Here is a 19,375-nt window from a genome sequence, read left to right as displayed (position 1 = left end):
GTGCCAGGAACCAGCTCCTCTACCCACACGGGACAAGCACCTTCTAACACACTGATACTATACAGATCTTGGTATTTGTTTTATTTATTTTCAGGTCTGACAGCTACACCTCTAGTGCTGCCAGCTCCCCCAGGGCCTTCTGACCTGCCTAGGAGGCTCATTTCTGCCCCTGGGCACCCCCCCATCCCTGCGACAGGGAGTTACAGCCCCTGGTGAAGTAACGCAGGCACCTCACTCTTCGGTGTGTGGGGTAACTGCGGTTTTATCGCCAGCCCTAGCGGTAAGTTCCTCAACAAGCGCCTCACAGGGCCAAGCAGCGGGAGGAAGCCCGCCGCCCGCCACTCGCTGAGCCCCCGCACGGCCCCGCGCGCCCCGGACACAGGCGCCCAGCACGAGGCACTTCCGGCGCGGGGCACGTACGTCAGCCGCCGCTGCCGCTCCCATTGGCTGGCGGCGGTGCGGGGGCGGGCGGCAGCCATGCTGCGCTCGCTCGGCTGCTGGCTGTGTCTGTGGGCACTGCGGCTCCCGGCACCGCCGGCAGGCACCGGCGCGGCCGCCCGGGAGCTGGACGTCGCTTCCTACCGGTGAGTGTGGGGCCGGGCGGTGGGGCTGAGCCGTGACGTGGGGACCCAGCCGGACCGGGCCTGTGCTTGTGCCTCAGGGAGCGGGTGCGCGCCATGTTCTACCATGCCTACGAGCACTACCTGGAGAGCGCCTTCCCCTACGACGAGCTGCGGCCGCTGACCTGTGACGGGCAGGACACCTGGGGCAGGTAGGGACGGGGCGTCGGGCCCGGGGGCCTCGCTGCGGGGCGCCCCTCACCTCGCTTCTCTCCTCCGCAGCTTCTCCCTGACGCTGATCGACGCCCTGGACACGCTGCTGGTGAGTGCGAGCGGCCGCCCGCCCCCGGCTCGGCCCTGCCCGTGCCCGCAGCCCGGCCCTCCGCCCGCTCAGGGCCGCCGGCAGCCGCCCTCGCACCCGCCCGTTACGCGGTAGCGATGGAAAGTCAGTCAGTAATCGACCACGCAGCTTTTGCGTTTGCCTTGGCTCCAGCCCTGGGAGGCAGGTGCCAGAGCTCCCAGCCCTGGTACCTTCTGACACTGGCAAACGTTTTGAAATGAAGCAGAACTGTCAGTTGCTTTTTTTTAGTTCTATTTGTAATTAATGATTTCACAAAATAGTGAAACAAAACTAGAATTAGCCCTTAACACTGAATTGCACCTTTATTTTCCCATGACCTCTGAGCCTTCTTTGTTGTCCTGCTCTCCGTGCAGATCTTGGGAAATGTGTCTGAGTTTCAGCGAGTGGTCAATGTGCTGCAGGAGGGGGTGGATTTTGACATTGATGTCAATGCATCTGTCTTTGAAACTAACATTCGAGGTGAGGTGGGTTCTTTCTATGGTGTTTATGCTGAATATCCACTGTACAAGTCTCTGAACTGTACACAGAGATAACAGGAGTTAGTGAACAGAGTGAATTTGTAATGCAGTGTAACAGGACACGTAAACAAAAAGAAAAATCCCAAATAAGTTTCACTTCCTTTTTGTCTTTGCACATTGCCTTTTTGCTTCACGCCCCAATGCAAACAGAAATATACGTGGCAGTTCCAATATTCTGTTGCCATGTTGTGAGATTTGGAGTAAACATCTTTTCCACTGAAAAAGTACAAATTACATACTGTCTTTTTTTACATACTATTTTGGAATAGTGATTAATTCTTTCGCTTTAGTGTCATGAAGTGAAACTTGCCTTTTTTGTTCTTTGAAAATCACAAAGGCCTTGGGAGTCTTGTACCCGATTGAGTGTCTAACTGCCTTAGGGCCATCCAAGTAAAAGACACTGCCAGGGAACAAAACCGTTAGTTACGCTTTTTTGTTTCTCCTGTCAAATATTGCTGAGCCAATTTTTGCAGTGGTGTCATTTCTCTGTGTTTGTGCTTGTTATGTGACAGTAGACAAGGCTGTGTAAAGGGCTAATAGCTCCCTGCTTCTGTCATTTGCACTGAAACTCTTGGCTCGGACCTAGACATTTTTTCACCAAGGAATTTAACGAGGTACACTGTATTACTTCACACAAACGTAGTTTTAAGCTGTCTAGAAGAAATGACAGAATTCCTCTCATAGAGTTCGTGTTCATTGTGCTGTTAGCTCTCTGATTGTCTGCAGGGCAGTGCAGGTGTAGTAGGGCAAGTAGGATCTGATGCTTCTAAAATAAGGCAAGAAAGATATCGGCCACCCATTGCAAACAGGCAGGAAGAAACAAATCACTCTTCTTTTGTGGTGTATTGAATTAGGCCATTAAGGATGAATCACCTCAGTTTTCTTCCCCATAAACACTGCCTCTGCATCATTGTAAATACAACCAATACCAAGATTTCATTCCCCTGCCACGTTCTTTAATGGGATTCTTATTGGGCACCTTCCAGTGGTGGGTGGTCTCCTCTCTGCTCACTTGCTATCAAAGAAGGCTGGCATTGAAGTAGAAGTGGGCTGGCCCTGCTCTGGACCTCTCCTGAGGATGGCAGAGGAAGCAGCTCGCAAACTCCTGCCAGGTGAGAACTTGTCTGGTTTTGTGTTACTGTGCTGTAATTCACGAGGTGACTGGTGTGTTTGAAGACAGCACTGCTTGATGTGTAAACTCGTAAGAGTCCTACGTTCCCTGAGCTCAAAGCAAGTTTAGCATGTGTGGAAAACGTAAAGTGCGTGATGCCAGCTGTATACATGCATGCCAGTTGTTGTGTGCGTTTAACAACTCTGTTTGTTTGTTGCTTGTTGAGGGAAAATTATTTAATATAAATAATAAATAAAGGGTCTGAAACAGCAGCTTGTAAAAACAAGAAAGTTCAGCCTTATCTTCCCCTGCTGCGGGGATGTGTGCCCAGTACCATGGCACTGTTCTCTTATGTGCTGTGCACCCTGGGCTACCCCTGAGTAATCACAGTTTCAGCATTTGCCCTTTGCTATCCAGTGTGGTTAGTTCCATTTTTACTATGCTGCTTGTGCTGTTAAAACAAAGTAGGCATGCAGCCTGCTGCTGTGGGCAAAGTGGAAGAGATCTGCAGTACCTTCCCAGGACTGTGTGTTGCTTGAGGTACCCTCTCTGCCCCTCCCAAAATCACGCTCTACTTCTCGTTATGTTCTTTGCAGTTACTGGAATTGCTCCAGTCCTGCTTCTTGCCTGTGTGCAGTGGAATGTGAGGCACGTGTAACAGTGAACACTCACATGAACCAAACCCACTGTGTGTCAGCTTTTCAGACCCCAACTGGGATGCCATATGGAACAGTGAACTTGCTGCATGGAGTAAACCCTGGGGAGACTCCTGTTACCTGTACTGCTGGAATTGGTACATTCATAGTGGAATTTGCTACTTTAAGCCACCTTACTGGTGACCCTGTGTTTGAGGATGTTGCCAGGAAGGCTTTGAAGGCACTGTGGAAAAATCGCTCAGATATTGGGCTGGTGAGTGAAGAATGGACTTTGAATTTGCTGGCCTCCTTTTTATATAGTTTTGTGGATGCAATTCTGAGTGAAAAAAAGCATAAACAGAGAGGAGAGAGAACTAGATAAATAGCCACAGTGCTAATAACTGGGCTGAAGTCGCGTGTTTGACATTGTTCCTGAGCACCTGCAGCATCCACATCTCTGCTTTAGTGGCATAACCCAACATTATGCCATTGTTCTGTTCCATAACAGATGTGGTTGGGAGACAAATGCTTCCTACTGGGTATGGCAGTTTTTGTAACAGCAGCTGTAACAGATCAAATAAAAAGTCTGTGTTATGCCTGGTGGGACAATGGCCTACGGAAGAGAATAAGAGTGTGGCGAGTGTACCAAGATACTACCAGTCTCTACAGATTCGGTGTTTCAGGAGTATACAGAGCTAGAAGTGTTATCTCTGTGTTCGCTTTCTCCTGGTCGATGTTTCTTCAGTTAATTTCTACAGCTGCTTTTAGAACCCATTTGAACTCCTAGTGTTGCCTATGTGAAGAGGAACGGATTTGTTCATATGCTGTATGAGAAAAATTTTGTTTTGTTTACTTTGGAATCTGTTTATTTTTGGTTTATACCCTAATCCTTCTTCAGGAAAGAAACTGAATAGCCTGGTGGTTTTCATCTTTGCTAAGCAAGTCAGGATTGTTTAGTTGATTCTCCCGTCAGCTTGGTCTGTTTCTAGGCTGACAAGTCTAAGGTTTGAAGGATCTGTTTAAATATTAGCATGCCAGCTTTCATGCCTTTGACATTGTGGCCTCCATCTCTGTATCTGTACCTTTTCATCCTTCTCTAATCTCTTGTCAGATTGGAATTAGGACCAGACACATCATGTTGAAATTGTGCATTTTTACAGTAGCATAATGGTGCTTTGTTTTCACCAGTGCAACTCTTTTATATTGGAAGCATAAAATCCCAGAGTTACATTTTCTGCCGTTTGTACTTCTCTAATACTGATAAAAGTGTCTTGTAACGGAGAAAATGCTAGTTGGAATGGCCAATGGGAATCTGTGAAATGGATGGTCTGAAAAAAGGTCAAGGGTTTCTTGTGTGGTGGTGGTGGTGTTGGGATTTTTTTTTTAATTCTTGTTCAGTACATAAGCTTTATTTCCACTTCAGTTCCCTCTCTCTTCCTCCCTCGCTTCTTCCAGGTTGGTAACCACATTGATGTGATAACTGCCAAGTGGGTGGCCCAAGATGCTGGCATTGGGGCAGGAGTGGACTCCTACTTTGAATACCTTGTTAAAGGAGCCATTCTCCTGCAGGACAAGGAGCTGATGTCCATGTTTCTAGGTGAGCAGGTTTTTTTTTCTGTGTGAAGGGGCCCAGGAATGCCTTCTTGACTGCACCTGTAAAAACTTGGCACGTAGGACTATGGAAGGAGATGATGAAGAATGTAATCGGGTACATTCAAGACTGTTCCTGAAGCCTTTGTTGTAATACTTTCGAACAGTCTGTGATAACAAAGAGTTACCAAAGCGAGCATCCTGATAAGTCATTCATTTGACATGGCTGAAGTGAAAAAGGGGCTTCTCTCATTCTTAAAAAAAGATTTTTTTTGTTGGATTACCTACCATCTATGTTTCTTTATAGAATATAACAAAGCTATCAAAAATTACACAAAGTTTGATGACTGGTATCTCTGGGTTCAGATGTACAAAGGAACAGTGTCCATGCCTGTTTTTCAGTCCCTGGAGGCCTACTGGCCAGGCCTACAGGTAAGAGCTGTCATACCAGTAGCATATGGTGATTTTGTTCATCTGTCTTAGGTTGGTCTTTGATATAAAAGTTAGGAATATAACTCTCTGTGCTGGTTTAAAAGTTTATTGCGATCTCTGGTGAAATCTACAGTAGTTTCAGCCTGTAGAAAAGCAGATGTTGACTTTATCTATGGTCTATTAAAAAAAGTCTCCCATTGAGCGTGATGGGAGGGCAGTTTTGTTGTAGCACACTCTACTGATTGTGGTCTCAACATCCAGATGGGAATGTAAGGAAAAAGAAAATCACACCTCTTTTTCCTCCAACCTCATAAATGCTTTTATTTGTGTGAATGCTGTCCCATTGAGAGGTTGCTTTCTCATCAGTCCTTTACATTTGGTCTGGGACTTTATCCCCACTAAAATAGACTGGATGCTGTGATTGACTAAAAGAAACTGACTGAAGAAATGCAACTTTCTGTTAACATGAAGTTTTGATTTTTAGTTATTTCAGGTGTGTGTAATGTGATCCAACAGAAGAACAGCATCTGTCTCCTCTTCAGTCTTACCTATTCTTAAGGCATCATGCCCAAGTATTAGTTACACCACTCGGACCTGCTTGAACAACCCATTTCTGTCACTATCTCTTGCTTTGACTAGAGTAGTGTTATTGCATCAATTCCTGTGTAGTTTCTTCTCCAGCCAGATGTTGCTTTGGTAATTGTTTCCTCTCTCTCAGAGCCTAATTGGGGATGTAGATAATGCCATGCGAACCTTCCTCAACTATTACACTGTCTGGAAGCAGTTTGGTGGGCTGCCTGAGTTGTACAACATTCCCCAAGGCTATACAGTGGACAAGAGAGAAGGATATCCACTCAGGCCGGGTAAGCAGAAGTGAAATAGAAAGGAACATGGACTCCTGCTTTTGCTCTGGTGGTAAGATCACATCAGCAACACCTGCCTTCCAAAAATCATCCCCAGTTTTGCTTTGAATTAATTCCTGCATGCATTTTACCAGTGATTTCTACAGTCAAAGCTATGTGTTTTGCCTTCTTCCATTCACAAAAGCAGGGCTACCTTTTAAAGGAAGCAACCCATAGTGTTACTATATAAAGGTGGCCTGTTAATGAATTGGGTGCACAGTGTAGGATTTGACGTGTTTAAGTGTTAGACTGTCTGACATGGGATGTTTTTAAGTCATGTGAAATGTTGATGTGACTGCTTGTGTCCTTTAGGTTTAGGAATTGAAAGTGAGTATGAATAGACCATTCTAGCTCTGCTGAGTTCCTGAAATAAACTGATTCTAGTTGCACTAGTAAAGCTCAACATAAAAGAGGGGTTATGTGTTGTCTGTGGTACTGCAATGAAATGAGCTGTCTTTTTTTTTTTCTGATTTTTTTTTTTACAACTCTGACCAAAAAAAAAAAAAGAGAATTAACTTTAAAATTTATTATATCATCCAAAAAGACCTGTTTCTTTACTGAGTAAACACAGCACAGTGCATATGTTGTCTATATAGAGTATTTCCATAGTGTTTGGTTTTGCAGTGTTTTAGATACCCATGTTTCAGGGGATTACAGTATTTAAAACCTGGGGTTTGGGTGTTGAATTTCTTGTTTGTAATCCTTTCTAGAAGCATCTTTCTTTTCTTCCTTTGACAATTGGGGTGTGGTTTTTTTTCTTGCTTTTTCTCTCTTGCTCCCCTCCCTGAAGGCGGGATGGGTGCATTATTCACTCTTACCTGAGCTGATGCAATCTGGCTAGTGAGTTTTTGTAGCACATCCTTAGTAAAAGTATCTGCACTTCTGAGCCAGAGGAAATACAAGGCAAGTTAGGCTGTTTATCTGATCATCCTACTTTAAAATTTATTCAAGGAATATCTCATCTTGCCTGTGTCCATGGTTTGGTAATCTTTATGCTTGCAAATGTTTGGGGTTTTTTTGCAGAGCTGATTGAGAGTGCAATGTATCTGTACCGTGCGACAAGAGATCCCACGCTCTTAGAACTGGGAAGAGACGCAGTGGAGTCAATAGAGAAGATCAGCAAGGTGGACTGTGGATTTGCAACTGTAAGTGCTAAATCAACAGCTCGGTTGGCTAAATGGCTGCTAAAAAACATCTTTTAGAAAGTGTTCTCATGAATGATCTTTTGCCATTTAGCCAATTAATCACTTTTGTTGAAACATGACTTTTTTCAGACGTACCCCTTGTGTTTCTCTGTGAAGCTGATCTGGTGACTGCAGGTTATGTTTCTGGTAGTAACTTTCCTTACAGCCTGAACAGTGGGCCAAATTCTGTCATGGGCTGTTGCACCAGAGCCCAGAACATGGGAGAGCATCACAAGCTTCTCCTGCACCTTGGTAGCTAATAGGTGTTTCACCTCAGCAGGAAGGCTCATATATAGGCTTTGTATCTGCCAGTTGTGTGATTATGCTTTCCCACTATGCCTTGAAAATCCAGCCAAACACAGGAGAAATGCAATGAGTGATTTCTCCAGAATCATTTAATAAAAGATTTCAAACATACTGTCAAGCTCTATTTTACAAGAAACTCCTTATAAACATTGGTAATTAGGCCTTGTGATTTGAGAAGTAGGTAAAAGCCTTATGATTTTATCTTAATTTTTTTTAGTGGGGGAAATGATGGGAGGTTTCTCACTTTTAACCTCCTTGCCCAGATAGGAAGTACCTTTCTCTGATAGTTAGTTTCCTGCTCCTTATTATAGTACTATGCTAAATCCAAACATCTGGAACCTTGTTGATGTAGTTGTGTACAACTGTTTAAAATGCAGGGTGTATTGGTGCCTCACTGTCCTGTTAAACTGAAATGAATTGCAAGCTGGTTTTACTTTTCCCACTAAGTTCATAACCTACTGATTTTGATACAACAGTAACCCACTGTATTTCTTCTCCTGTAGATCAAAGACTTGAGAGATCACAGACTGGATAATCGCATGGAATCCTTCTTTTTGGCTGAAACAGTGAAATACTTGTACCTGCTGTTTGACCCAGACAACTTCATTCACAATGATGGATCGGTCTTTGATGTGGTGATTACACCATACGGGGAATGCGTCTTGAATGCTGGAGGATACATCTTCAACACTGAAGCTCATCCTATAGACCCTGCTGCACTGCACTGCTGTAGAAAGCGTAAGGAAGAGCAGTGGGAGGTGGAAGACTTGATGCGGGAATTTTACTCAATGAAGAAAAACAAGAAATTAACTTTAAAAAGAGCTTCGGACCATGGTGAAGGGGAAAGTGCAAAAGACCCTGAAGATGCCTCTTTGGAGAAGGGTGTAGAGAAAAGAAACTCTGGGAAAAGCTCACACTCCCTTCTGAGTTGCCCCAGTCAATCTTTTAACTCTAAGCTTGCAGTACTGGGACAGGTCTTCCTAGATAACACCTGACTCTTTTCATCATCGCTTTAAATTATTGAACTTAATTCAGACTCTAGGAATATATTTTTATAGTTTCATAATGGAAAGTGTCATACCTCACAATGTGAATTGTATTATGAAGTGAAACAGCTTCCTATTAAATTCTGCTACTGCTTGTTCATAAACTGTGATTCAGATATCAGCTGTTAATGCTGTCAAGTTGTTAGTCTCAGACCAATTGGTTGCTTCAAAAGGAAACAGGTGTTCAGAAAAAGAAAAAGTCTACAGGTTAGAGGTATCTTGTTTATTTCATTGTGAGTTTGTTTTGAAGTTTTACAGGCTTACGCAGAGTCCACAGCTTGCTTTGCTCTATAAAAATGAGCCTGAACGGTTCCCTGTCATAAGGGGAAGAGCAGGGATTACTAGCTGTAACTTCACTTCTGAGCCTAAGTCTCCTCTGTGATGTGCTCCACCTGGTATCTTTGGCCTCTTTATGAGCATGTGGTTTCCCTGGGAGACTGATGACCAGTCAAGAAAACCTGTTGATTTTGAGGTGGAGGCTCAGATTTGTAGGTCTAGCATGTCTGTTGAATGTGAAGGATGGCATGGGGGAGCAGAGCACTTGCAACATAGAAAAACACTCAGTTCCTCTGTATGTAGAATTGGTGTGGGTCAGTACCACCTGCCTGGAACCCATTCACTAAAGATCCAGGTAATGTCATCTGCAAACTGAGGTGGAGCGTGAACTAGCAAAGATTCAATTTACTCTGCAGTAGAGCTAGCTTCTTACAGAATCTAACGTGCTTTTCCTATGAAGTTTTCCCATTTCCTTCCTCTTTCAAACTTCCCTTTGTGCCTCACTTGTGTAACTGCATCAGCCACCTCAGTCAGTGCAGTTGGCCTCCGGGTGGACCAGCTGAGCTGTATGTGTAGCATGCGTAAGGGTAGGATGGGAGGGGACTTGTTTCAGACTGAAGTGCAACTCTCCCTTGGGGTGCGAGGCAGCTGAACAGACGTTCATAAGCAGCTCCTTGCAGCAGGCAGTGAGAGTGCTCCTTGTGAGCCTCTAATGGAGAGTAAACTGCATTTCTGTCTTTCTTAACAGGTGAAAGGCATGAAACCTCCTGGTGTTCAGCTGACTCAACAAATCCAAACCTTTAAGGGTGTTATTAGTGTCTTTGACAGGTGTATGCAATGATCAGAGAGACATCTGTAGTGTTACAAAAAATTTTCCTTTCTGAAAACAAAAAGGGGGGAGGGCAGAAGAGTGTTGGACTTCCATCAAGCCTGCTGGAAAGTGAGGAGCCTGGAACAAGCACAGACAAGCTATAGTCATTTGAGTGGGTTAGAGGTACAGCATCAATAAATCCATGTGGCTAGTGAAGCACTTATATACAACAGCATCAGTGTCCAGTCTTTGCTAGTGTGGGGTTGCTTTGAGAAACTATCGCGTTTGCCTTTTATCTGTATAAGTTTTATAAAGTTACATAAAATCTGCACGCCTACCCTTCAGGATGGAAATCCTGTTGCAGTTGTGAGTAAACTACAGTAAAAGACGCAGCTTTGGATGGACTGACTTATCAGAAGGTTTGGTAACCTGTACAGGCCCTGCTAGCTCTGTACTTCTCCTTTCCAGCTCTGCACTTCTCCTTTCCTTCAAGCAGGTGGGACAGCTGCTGTGGTAGAAATACTGCATTGAAACAACTTGCAGGGGAGGTACCGAGAGAGGAGCACCCTAAAACTGAGGCATTGTTAGACAAGATGGAGCTATCGTTAGTGGCTCCTTGTAACCATAAGGTTATCTTTTTCTTTTCCAGCTGTTCATACCTCACAAGGTATTCATTGTATAATGTGTGGAACAACAAAATGCAGGCCTTCTGGGATGGTTTCACTCAGTGCTCGGTCCTCATTCTCTCTCGGTACTGCTCCACCCATGAAAAAGAGGAAAACAAAGGATTTGCTGGATAGGCTGCAGGTTACCAACACAGTAGAGCTCTGCTAACCATGGCATTCTGGTACCCTCACCTAAGAGGCTCCAGTAGCAGAACCAAGGGGTAATAGCCTTAGGACCTAAGATCTTAGCACAGCTGGAGCTGAAAGAAAGCTACTGTTCTACTGCAAGTAATTAGATGGATCTTGATTAGTGCTATGGGATGGATGAGTCAGAATAACACAAGACAGCCTTAATTTTGGTTTGTTACAGAATTTGAGAGTGACTACCATCTTACTAAGATTTTCTCGTAACAAAAAGAATTGTGATGTGATTTCTTAGGATCTTGTCTTTTCTTTAAATGGAAAACTATGACTTGGCCTAGCTGTAGGGGGGAAGAGAGCATGCTTGAGCCTTGGTGATGTGCAAACAAGCTGTGCTATTTCATAGGCAATGTGATGGACAGATGTTTGAGCATCTCTGTAGGGGATGGCAGGATGAAATCGTTAGTGGCTGCTTGTCTCACTAGACATGAGATTCCATTCCCTGTACATATAATGTAAGAGGTTCTGCTGTTAGTGGGAACTTGATGGATTCAAAATTACTGTCACAAATCAGCTAGTAAAAAGAAAAGCTAAAACATGTGGTTTCCTGCTGCCTTTCCTCCCAGGAGCCTCACAATGAAGGGCACCTGTGGGAAGAAACGGCAGGTCTATTCTGGCATATTCCAGCTGGAGGGAGAGCTACAATCGAGCAATATGGTGAGTACTTGGTCATGTTAGCAGAATGTAGAGAAGTTTTGTCAGGAATCCAAAAGGAGATGTGTGTGAAACACAGATGGGTAGTGGCAATTTTGGATGGCTTCCAAATGAGGCAGGTCAGTGCTGAAAAGGTCCCACCTAGTGCATACTTGTGGCATCTGTCAAAGGCTGGAAGGAAACCATGGATTTTGGTTGTTTCTGTGCTATCTTTCACCACTCAAAGTTTAGCATTTGCTGTTGATGCCATACTTGTAATTGTGGTTGGTTTGGTATTTTTTTTCCCCCTCCACTCTAAGCAGCCTGCAAAGCCCAAAACTTAAAGCCAAATTTTCTGAGGTATTTCTGAAGTAATTGTTTGAATTTGGAGAGGCTGTAGGTTGATGAAGTCAGACAAACATCTTGTGAAAGACTATTTTAATGGAGCTAACAAAGAAGGTAGAACAAAAAGAGGCAGACCTTCACACAGATTGCTGGCAAATGGCAAAAATCCCAGAAAGCAAGAGGGGCGCAGGGGAAGCCCTAGGAAAGGGGACAGAGAGCAGCCTTTTGTATCTGAGGCAGGGTGGTTGTGCAAGTGAAAGGACTGCCACGTTTGTGTTTCTTCAATTGCAGTGCCTGGTGGCTTTCTGTGAACACAATTTATCTGAACAGCAAGTCCTCCATTAGCAGATCTTGCTTCTTACAAATAAAGCTGGGATTATCATCTAGGCCCATATGGTGGTGAGAAGAGATGCAGGATGTGATGCTCTCAAACTCAAATCCATCACCTGGATGCCATGACAGCACTGGTTTGGCAGTGCTGTTAAGGGTCGTGTTAATCTCCAGTGTCTTTATTGCTTTCTATTGCTCTTGTACAACAAAGGGAACTTAAAATGGAATATAAATGAAGGTCAGCTTTTAAAACTGTCACAATTTTGGGCACCCATATTGTATGCTGCATTCCTTGCTGTCTCGCGGAGACCCAGAGCTGGGGTGCTGTGCTGGTGACACCTCTTGGGTCCCTTGGAGCTGTTGCCTGCCTGCGCCCTTAGTCAAGGCCTCACTCCCAAGTATCTGTCTTCTCCATGTGCTGTGTTGTCTTTTGCTTGGTTTTGAATTTTTTTATTTAGGAATTTACACTGTTTTGCTTTGGTGTGGTGAAGAGCTCCTGCCTCAGAAGTCTATCGAGTCCAGTTTTCTCCCCTCTTCCAGGGCCAGGGCACCTCTGTGCTGACGGACTGTCCTGCGGCCTGGGCTCTCCCTCATATCTCTTATGTTGTGGTTTCTTTCACTTGATTCCAAGAGCTGGCGGGTGCTGCGCCAGGGATTCTACTTTTGCCTCTGTGCCTGAATCGCTCGCCTTAGCTGGTGAATTTATAGTAAATGTAGTTGCAGAGCACATGCGGGTATTTTAATGGCAATAAAACTTGGGCGTGGAGAGCGGTGGCTCCTGTCAGGGCGGGGGGGGGCGGGTGTCCTCCTTCCCGGCATGCTCCGCGGTGGCCCCGCGCATGCGCGCCCCGCCCAGCCGCACTACATTTCCCAGCGGCCCCCGCCGGGCGGCGCAGTGCGCACGGGGCCCGGGCGGGGGCGCTGCGGCGCGTCCCTCGCGCCGCTCCGTACAAAGCGGCGGGGGAGGGGGCGCTTCCTGTTTGTCTCCGGCCGAGCGGAGGAGCGGCCATGGCGGCGGCGGCGGCGGGGGGCCCCGGGCCCGGTGGGGGGGGGCCGGCGCGGAGCCCGTGCGGCGGCCACCAACATCCTGGCGCAGCTCCGCCACGGGCAGCTCAGCGGCTGTGGCCTGACGCGGGGGGCGCAGGTACTACGGGATGGGGGGAGGCTCCTCCGGCGGTGGGGGTGAGCTGGGCCCGGGGGCTGGCGCGGCTACCATGGGGATAGGCAGAGCTGTGCCCGGGGGCAGGGGCGGGCTGGCGGAGGCCTGCTGCCCATCCTGCCCTGAGCCCACCCCCCCGGCTTCGGGCAGGGCCTGCAGATCCGCCTGGGAGCCCGGCCCGCGAGGCCTTGCTCCGCCGGGGGCTGGAGGCGGGTGTTGGCCGGCCCTGGCGGCCCCTCGGCGGGGCTCAGCGCCAGCCTGGGGCTGTCGGGCCCCTCCTGGAGCGCCGAGGCCGGTGGGAGCCGGGCTGGCCTAGCGGGGCCCGCCGCCGAGGCTGCTGGGGGGGGGGGGGGGCGTCTGGCAGTGCCCTCTCTCGGTCCAGACTGGGGGCTCCCCAGCCCCCTCTGACCGCGCCGCTTTGGTGCTGGGTCAGGGGGCGGCCCAGAGCCTCACGCGGTGGGGAAGGAGAGTGTCTGTGGGCCTTCATGCGCCTTTCCCTCCTTCCCATCCTCGGGCTCCCTGTAGAAGGACTGTGGAGCGGAACAAGTACGTGCCGTGCTGTAGAGGAGTCTTCTTCCTCTGCTGTTCTGGTTGGTGCTGGACGCCGTGGCTTTCTCCTGCAAAAAAAGGAAAGCTCTGCTTGCAACTGTAACAACGCGGCATCAAAATTTAGGATGTTTGGTGGACAAAGGCAACCTCTTGATATTAGGGCTTAGGCAACTTTTTATCTCTCAAATGGGACAGACTTTGTGCTGGTGATTTTCCATTAAACTGTTCCAGACCTCTTTCAAATTTGTCGTCTTTCCCAGTTGATGATGCTGGGAAATACCGAGAAATGAAATCAACTTGTTAACCTAGGCTTGTGCCCATCGTGTGCTTATGCTGGCTTTTTCAAGAAAATGCTCACGGATAAAGGACTATTCATTTCTTTTTCCGAAGAATAATTGGCATTTATTTTACAGATTAGATGTGAAATGGTGCAAAGACTTGGAAACTGAAGTGTGGGATAAAGAACTTGCATTCGGGTGTTGATTTATTGAGCTAAAGTATCTTAAAAGAGTTGAAATGGAATTAGAAATGGGATTTGTCTAAGTGGTTTTCACTAGTGCAGACAACAATATTTTCCTTGATTAACAAGATTCTGAGCAATTACTAAGAGAAGATTTGTTTGTCATAAATGTCTTTGTGTGGTTCTGTAGCTGAGATAGGGAAAAGAGCAGGAGGTGATTTTTAACAGCTCTTTTGTCCCTATTGTACTGCTTGCAGAGATTCTAGTTTGGGTAACGCTTAAGAAAAAGAAAATCATTTGCATGAATTTAAACCTGATATTGTCTCTCTTGAGGGAAGTTATTTCTGTGTGATTGTTTTAGGAGTGTATTTCATCTACTGTAGGCAGAGTAGCTTGCTGTCTCGCTAACTTGCCTGTCCACCTCTGGGCTCATGCTGGCTCCTCCACGACCGTAGTGGTTTAATTCAGATAAACCGGTGATAACGTTGTGTGCCAACGCAATCTGTTAGGATGGTACCTCTGCTCTGAGCTTTGGTTCACTTGAGAAATGCAGTGGGTACTGTGTTTTAATTTGGGGCTTTTATGAATTGTTGGAAACAACTGCTATGGAAATGACCAGGCTTTTACAGTAATCGAGGAAACTTCTGCTAGTTATATCCTCCTCCTGGTAATGCCGAAGTTTGAGGTGGTTGTTCTTATTGCTAGGGTTTTGTTTGTTTCACTTTTTAAATTCAAGTGTCACCGTGCTGCCCTGAAAGACTTAAAGCTTGGATGCCTGGGGCTCCCAGTGCTTCATCAACGCTGTAGGAATGCATTCCTAAATCACCTGGAATAAGGGGGAGCGGGGAACAACTCCTTGAATGATTTTGAACTTTGCAAGTCGTCTCTGCACTTTTACCTTGAAGCAGTTTTTTGTTTGCAGACGGTCTAAATATAAGACACTTCGATGTAACTTTTAAAGAATTATAAGGCAATTTTGGGTGCTGTTCTTTATTTTTATTAAAATATTTGCAGTAATCCTGTAGTTGACTCCTCAGTGGCAGTGTGGTAGCCCTTGCTTAAGTTTCTCAACTCATTTGCTCCTGAAAAGCCTGAGAGCAGATCAGGTTTCCAAGCTGTTGTATTGGGGTCTAGAAGAACAAGTTAGGAGAATGTCCTTTGAGCTCTTTCTTCCTGCTTTTTCAAGGAAGTTTTGGGTCATATGCTGCGTGGACCCGAGAGGAAGAGAAACCTTTTTCAAGATTTTAATCCAGAGAAATTGGGAAATACCATTCCTTGCTGTGGCGCCTGCCATCTGAGTCGTGTTCTCCTGCAGTGTTGTCACTGTATTTCAGCGTCTGATCTCTGGGAGACAATTAGTACTCTTCTGTGGGTAGCAGTGGCATTTATTCTTAAACGAAGCTTTGTGTACTATTTTTAGGTGATCTCAAGATCCATTTTTGTATGAGCAAAGCAGGGTCTTATCTTTGGATTGGTAAGGATAATTGTTGACAGGCCTACATCAGAAAATTCATCAGTCTGATCTTACAGGGACATTACAGGTTTTTTGACAGCAACAGCCACCTGAATATCTGGCAGTTTTGAGGCCAGCTAAGGCTCTGAAATCTGGATCCATGGGTGTTCTTGCTGTACTCTCCTACCAGGAGCCATAGCTTTTTTGCTGGTTGGTCTCTTTTTCTTGTTATTAATAATAAGATTGATGGATAAAGCATATTTCTGTAGGTATTGCCATTATTTGTTCTTATATCCATTTTAGGTGTATTGCTAGCATCAGCTGCTGCCCTGGACGCAGGCCTCAATCATTGTTGTCACATTGCATAACCTTCTATCAAGGTTTGCCCTAGTACAGAGTACAAAGCAAGTGAAAGGGGCTTTTCAGATATTGGTAAAATAGAAGCAGACCAACTTTCCAAAAGTGGCACATTTTCTAGTAAGGGAAAATATTGCTTGTGAGCTGCCTGGTCTGTAGTGCCTCTCCTGGCACAGCTGTGATGTGTGCACACAGGCACTGTAAATAATACCTGATGGCGTTTGTGCTGTGGTTCCTTGAAGGGAAGGGAACATTTTGGCTCAGCGGATCAAGCTTAAATCCCCTCAGCAAGAGGGCACGCACTTCATCTGCTGCAAGCCAACTGTGAAAAGCACGTATATAACATGAAACCAGAAGGTACTTTGGTGCAGCTATGTGAATCCCGGTAGACAGAGCAGTGTAATAACACACTAACCAGTGATTTGCTGGCAAACTAGCATGCTTCTGGTGCAGTCCCAAGAGCAGATCATCAGCGCTGGTCTCACTCTCTCAGGACTGCCAAGGCTTCACTGAAACAATCAGAATGGAAAAAGAGAGTCCATTTTTCCAGCTGTATTTCATGATCTGCTCTCCCCAGGAATAGATGCTTTCCTTAGCAGGATAGTCCCTATCTACTCTGAAAAAAATCTCTCTGTGGAAGGAAAGCATTTTCTGCCTCAGACATCCAGATTTCTAGCTCCTACCATTACAAGTTATCAGTAGTCTGTAGTAGTTTCCTAACTCTTGAGAAAATACTCTGTTTTCTGGTTGATTTTGTTTCCTTCTTACAATAATACCACCAACAAAAAAAATTTCGCATGAATATAATCCACTTTAGTTCTAATTGTATGGGTCTTAGCAGGCTTATACCTCTTCAGCAGAGGACAGCTACTGAGAATCAGAAAGCCTGGACGTGCTTTCTCTGTAACAGGGACCAAAGCTCTGTCATACACTAAAAATGCTCAAAATTGGTAGTATCAGAGTTCAGTAGTCTTATTTTGGGTGACTGAAGAGGACTGCTGTAGATACAGTATTCCTTGCCCCTCTGCTTTTTCCTAGATATCCATACAGATTTTGCTTTCTTTCAAAATTGAAGAAGAAACTTGGGCAAGGAAAAAGTAATCACGGAGAAGTTATTATAATTTTTACATGTTAGTTGATCTATTTTTCTCTGAGGGTAGGATGTTCAAAACAAACGATTAGTAGCTATGATTACTATCTGGTAGATTCTGTAGTGGTTTTGAAGAGCTGTCGGTGTTAAAGATCTGTGTTGGAGTTGTTCTGCTCTTGGAAACACTGGAGTTTTGAGCAGTAGTTTGGGATTCTTGGGCATGGTTAGACCTGGCTAGAAGGTACGACGGGTTTTATCCCAGGACACGATGTCCCTGGGCTCATGCCTTGCTTTTGGGCTGGCAGGGAAAGGATGGCAGGCTCCATCCAGGGTTGCGGAGGATGAAGAAACAGTAGTTATGGGAAACTTGATCTGCACTTCGAAGAATCAAAGAACTGGAGAGAGGCTAGAAATAGGTGCTCTTACATGGGCTTCTCCCAGCTTCACCAGTGGAGTTTCTTAAAATTTTGTGGTTTCTGACATGTTCCTGATCAGAGCTGCCTGTAAAAAACCCAGCTGGTGACTGGCTGTGGTGTTCGCTGCCCTGCAGCAGCAGGGTAACAGTTCACAGCTTCTCCCTTGGAACACTTTCCAGAATCACTGTATAGGCCAGAAGTTGTGTTTCTGTAGTGTGCTGTTGTGTTAAAATGAGAACTTCAGGAGGGTCATTTGCCTCAGTTGTAGGCTTTTTTGTGAGAAGTTGTGTGAGGAAAGAGACAGTTTAGCCAGACTGATGCATCTTTCTTAGCGACTGAAAAGGAAAATGTAATAAGGAGCTGGCATGACAGGGCACTCCTCAAAATACTGAATAATCGTTCTCTTGGCAGTCTGTCAGAGATTACTTCCTAAGTATTACTGTTCAGAGGAAAACTAAATATTTAATTGCACAAATACTAGTTTCCTGTTTTTAAAGGTACAGCCTGAAAGGTTTGAAGGAAAGGATATGGAAAGGCTTTGATTTTATTAAAAATATGTAGCGGCTATGTGCTTACATCTGTTTCTTGAGATCCTTAATCTTGTGCCTCTTTCCTTTTAAACTTTCAGAACATTGGAATATATGCTTCAGAAGTGGTCATGGAAGATGCTGAGAATGGAAATTCTGCTTTTTTTTTTTTAAAGCACTTCCAGTCTTACATTAACGCATGATTACAACAAAAAATTGAATCGAGAAAAGCTACAACTGATGTGTCATACCCATAAAGTTTATCACAGCATGAATTCGTTAGTGCTGTAAAGGATACCTGGACACCTGAGTCACTATTTTTTTTTTGCTTTTTGAAAGATCACAGCAAAAAAACCTCCTGCAGTGAGTGTTCAGCAAGCCAGTGAAATGTTGGAAGGGCAAAATTTGAAGTAGAGACACAATTTTATTAGAAAACTGTTACCCCTACTCTCCAGAGTAAAGGGGAGGATTAGCTCATGGTATTTCTGCTCTTCAGTTTGTCAGCAACTGTGAGAAGACGTGGAGATGTGTCACTGACCACAGCTTAGAAAAGTGGTGGAGACAAGGTTAGGAAAATAAGAGGTTTACCTTGTAGGGTGATGAAAAGCATCACAGTGCAGGAACACAAATGGAAAGGAAAGTCATCACTGGAAGGGGAAGGGATTTTGAAGCAATCATAACTACAAGAGATCTCAAGCCAGTAACAAATGGTTTAGCAATGCTCATAACGCAGTTCTGACCATGTGCAGGGGCACAGGCACAAAGCAGCCGAGGGGATAAGCTGCTTCTGTTGGAGAGGCTGTGTCTGGAGGATAGCAGTCATGGATAGGAGCATCAAGAGCAAATACTACAGCAAAAGTGGAGGGGGAGAAAAGAAAGGGGAACTAAACTAAAAGGGGTGGGTTTAGGTAAATTTTAACATATAACCTAATACAACTCGGTGAAGTTTTAGGTATTGTTCATCATTATTTATAGACCATTGTGCTAAGGGATGCCAGGGTGTTTTAAAAGCATTTGTAACACAGGAGGATTAAAAAGAAATTTAAAAGAAATGTTTAATTTGTGTGTAATGTTTTTGTTCAGCCCTATGTATACTTTCAAGAAAAGTTATGCACAGAAGTTATTTAAATTCTGTAGTAGGAAAGTGTTCCTGTGGTAGTTACCAGTCTTTGGTGTAATCTCCTTGGAAATCCTGGGCTCCGGTCCTCTGGAAGATTTTAAAGAGAGACTACTCAGTCTGCTTTAACTTGCAGTCATGAATGGGCTTGATGACACATTTTTAACTCTCTATGTAAATCGTCTGGAAAGTCTTTCATTGCCCTTCCAGCAAATCTGTACTGCCATGGCTTCAACAGCACAGCTGGAGGAGGGGGAGATGGCTGGTACTGGCTGGGTATCTGATCACCTGGCTGGCTAACAGCATTCGGTGACCTGCCAGTGTGGCACTGGCATCGTACA

The 19,375-nt window shown here is 45.3% G+C and overlaps 2 protein-coding genes across 2 annotated transcripts in view; both read left to right on the top strand.

The window, feature by feature from the left end:
• The first annotated feature begins 455 nt into the window (after positions 1 to 455).
• EDEM2 (ER degradation enhancing alpha-mannosidase like protein 2) lies at positions 456 to 8,755 on the top strand. The gene is made up of 11 exons (XM_055814225.1): positions 456 to 584; positions 662 to 772; positions 843 to 882; positions 1,275 to 1,380; positions 2,426 to 2,551; positions 3,248 to 3,459; positions 4,641 to 4,782; positions 5,083 to 5,207; positions 5,926 to 6,070; positions 7,133 to 7,254; positions 8,103 to 8,755. The coding sequence occupies exons 1-11, from the start codon at positions 478 to 480 to the stop codon at positions 8,592 to 8,594; spliced, it is 1,728 nt and encodes a 575-aa protein (XP_055670200.1). The 5' UTR covers positions 456 to 477; the 3' UTR covers positions 8,595 to 8,755.
• A 3,968-nt stretch (positions 8,756 to 12,723) lies between these two features.
• TRPC4AP (transient receptor potential cation channel subfamily C member 4 associated protein) overlaps positions 12,724 to 19,375 on the top strand; it is a 38,863-nt gene continuing 32,211 nt past the window's right edge. The window contains exon 1 of the mRNA XM_055814234.1: positions 12,724 to 13,050. Coding sequence (XP_055670209.1) covers positions 12,724 to 13,050 — 327 coding nt within the window. The remainder of the gene's footprint in view (positions 13,051 to 19,375) is intronic.

This window comes from Falco peregrinus, chromosome 9 (assembly GCF_023634155.1).
Source record: "Falco peregrinus isolate bFalPer1 chromosome 9, bFalPer1.pri, whole genome shotgun sequence".
Classification (NCBI taxonomy): Eukaryota; Metazoa; Chordata; class Aves; order Falconiformes; family Falconidae; genus Falco; species Falco peregrinus.
Note: the sequence above shows the minus strand (reverse complement) of the source record. Positions and strands in the feature narration are given on the sequence as shown.

Coding starts and splice junctions, on each gene's coding strand:
- EDEM2 (XM_055814225.1), top strand. CDS start 478: ATGCTGCGCTCGCTCGGCTGCTGGCTGTGTCTGTGGGCACTGCGGCTC. Junction 883..1,274: donor ACGCCCTGGACACGCTGCTG/GTGAGTGCGAGC, acceptor CTCTCCGTGCAG/ATCTTGGGAAATGTGTCTGA. Junction 7,255..8,102: donor TGGACTGTGGATTTGCAACT/GTAAGTGCTAAA, acceptor CTTCTCCTGTAG/ATCAAAGACTTGAGAGATCA.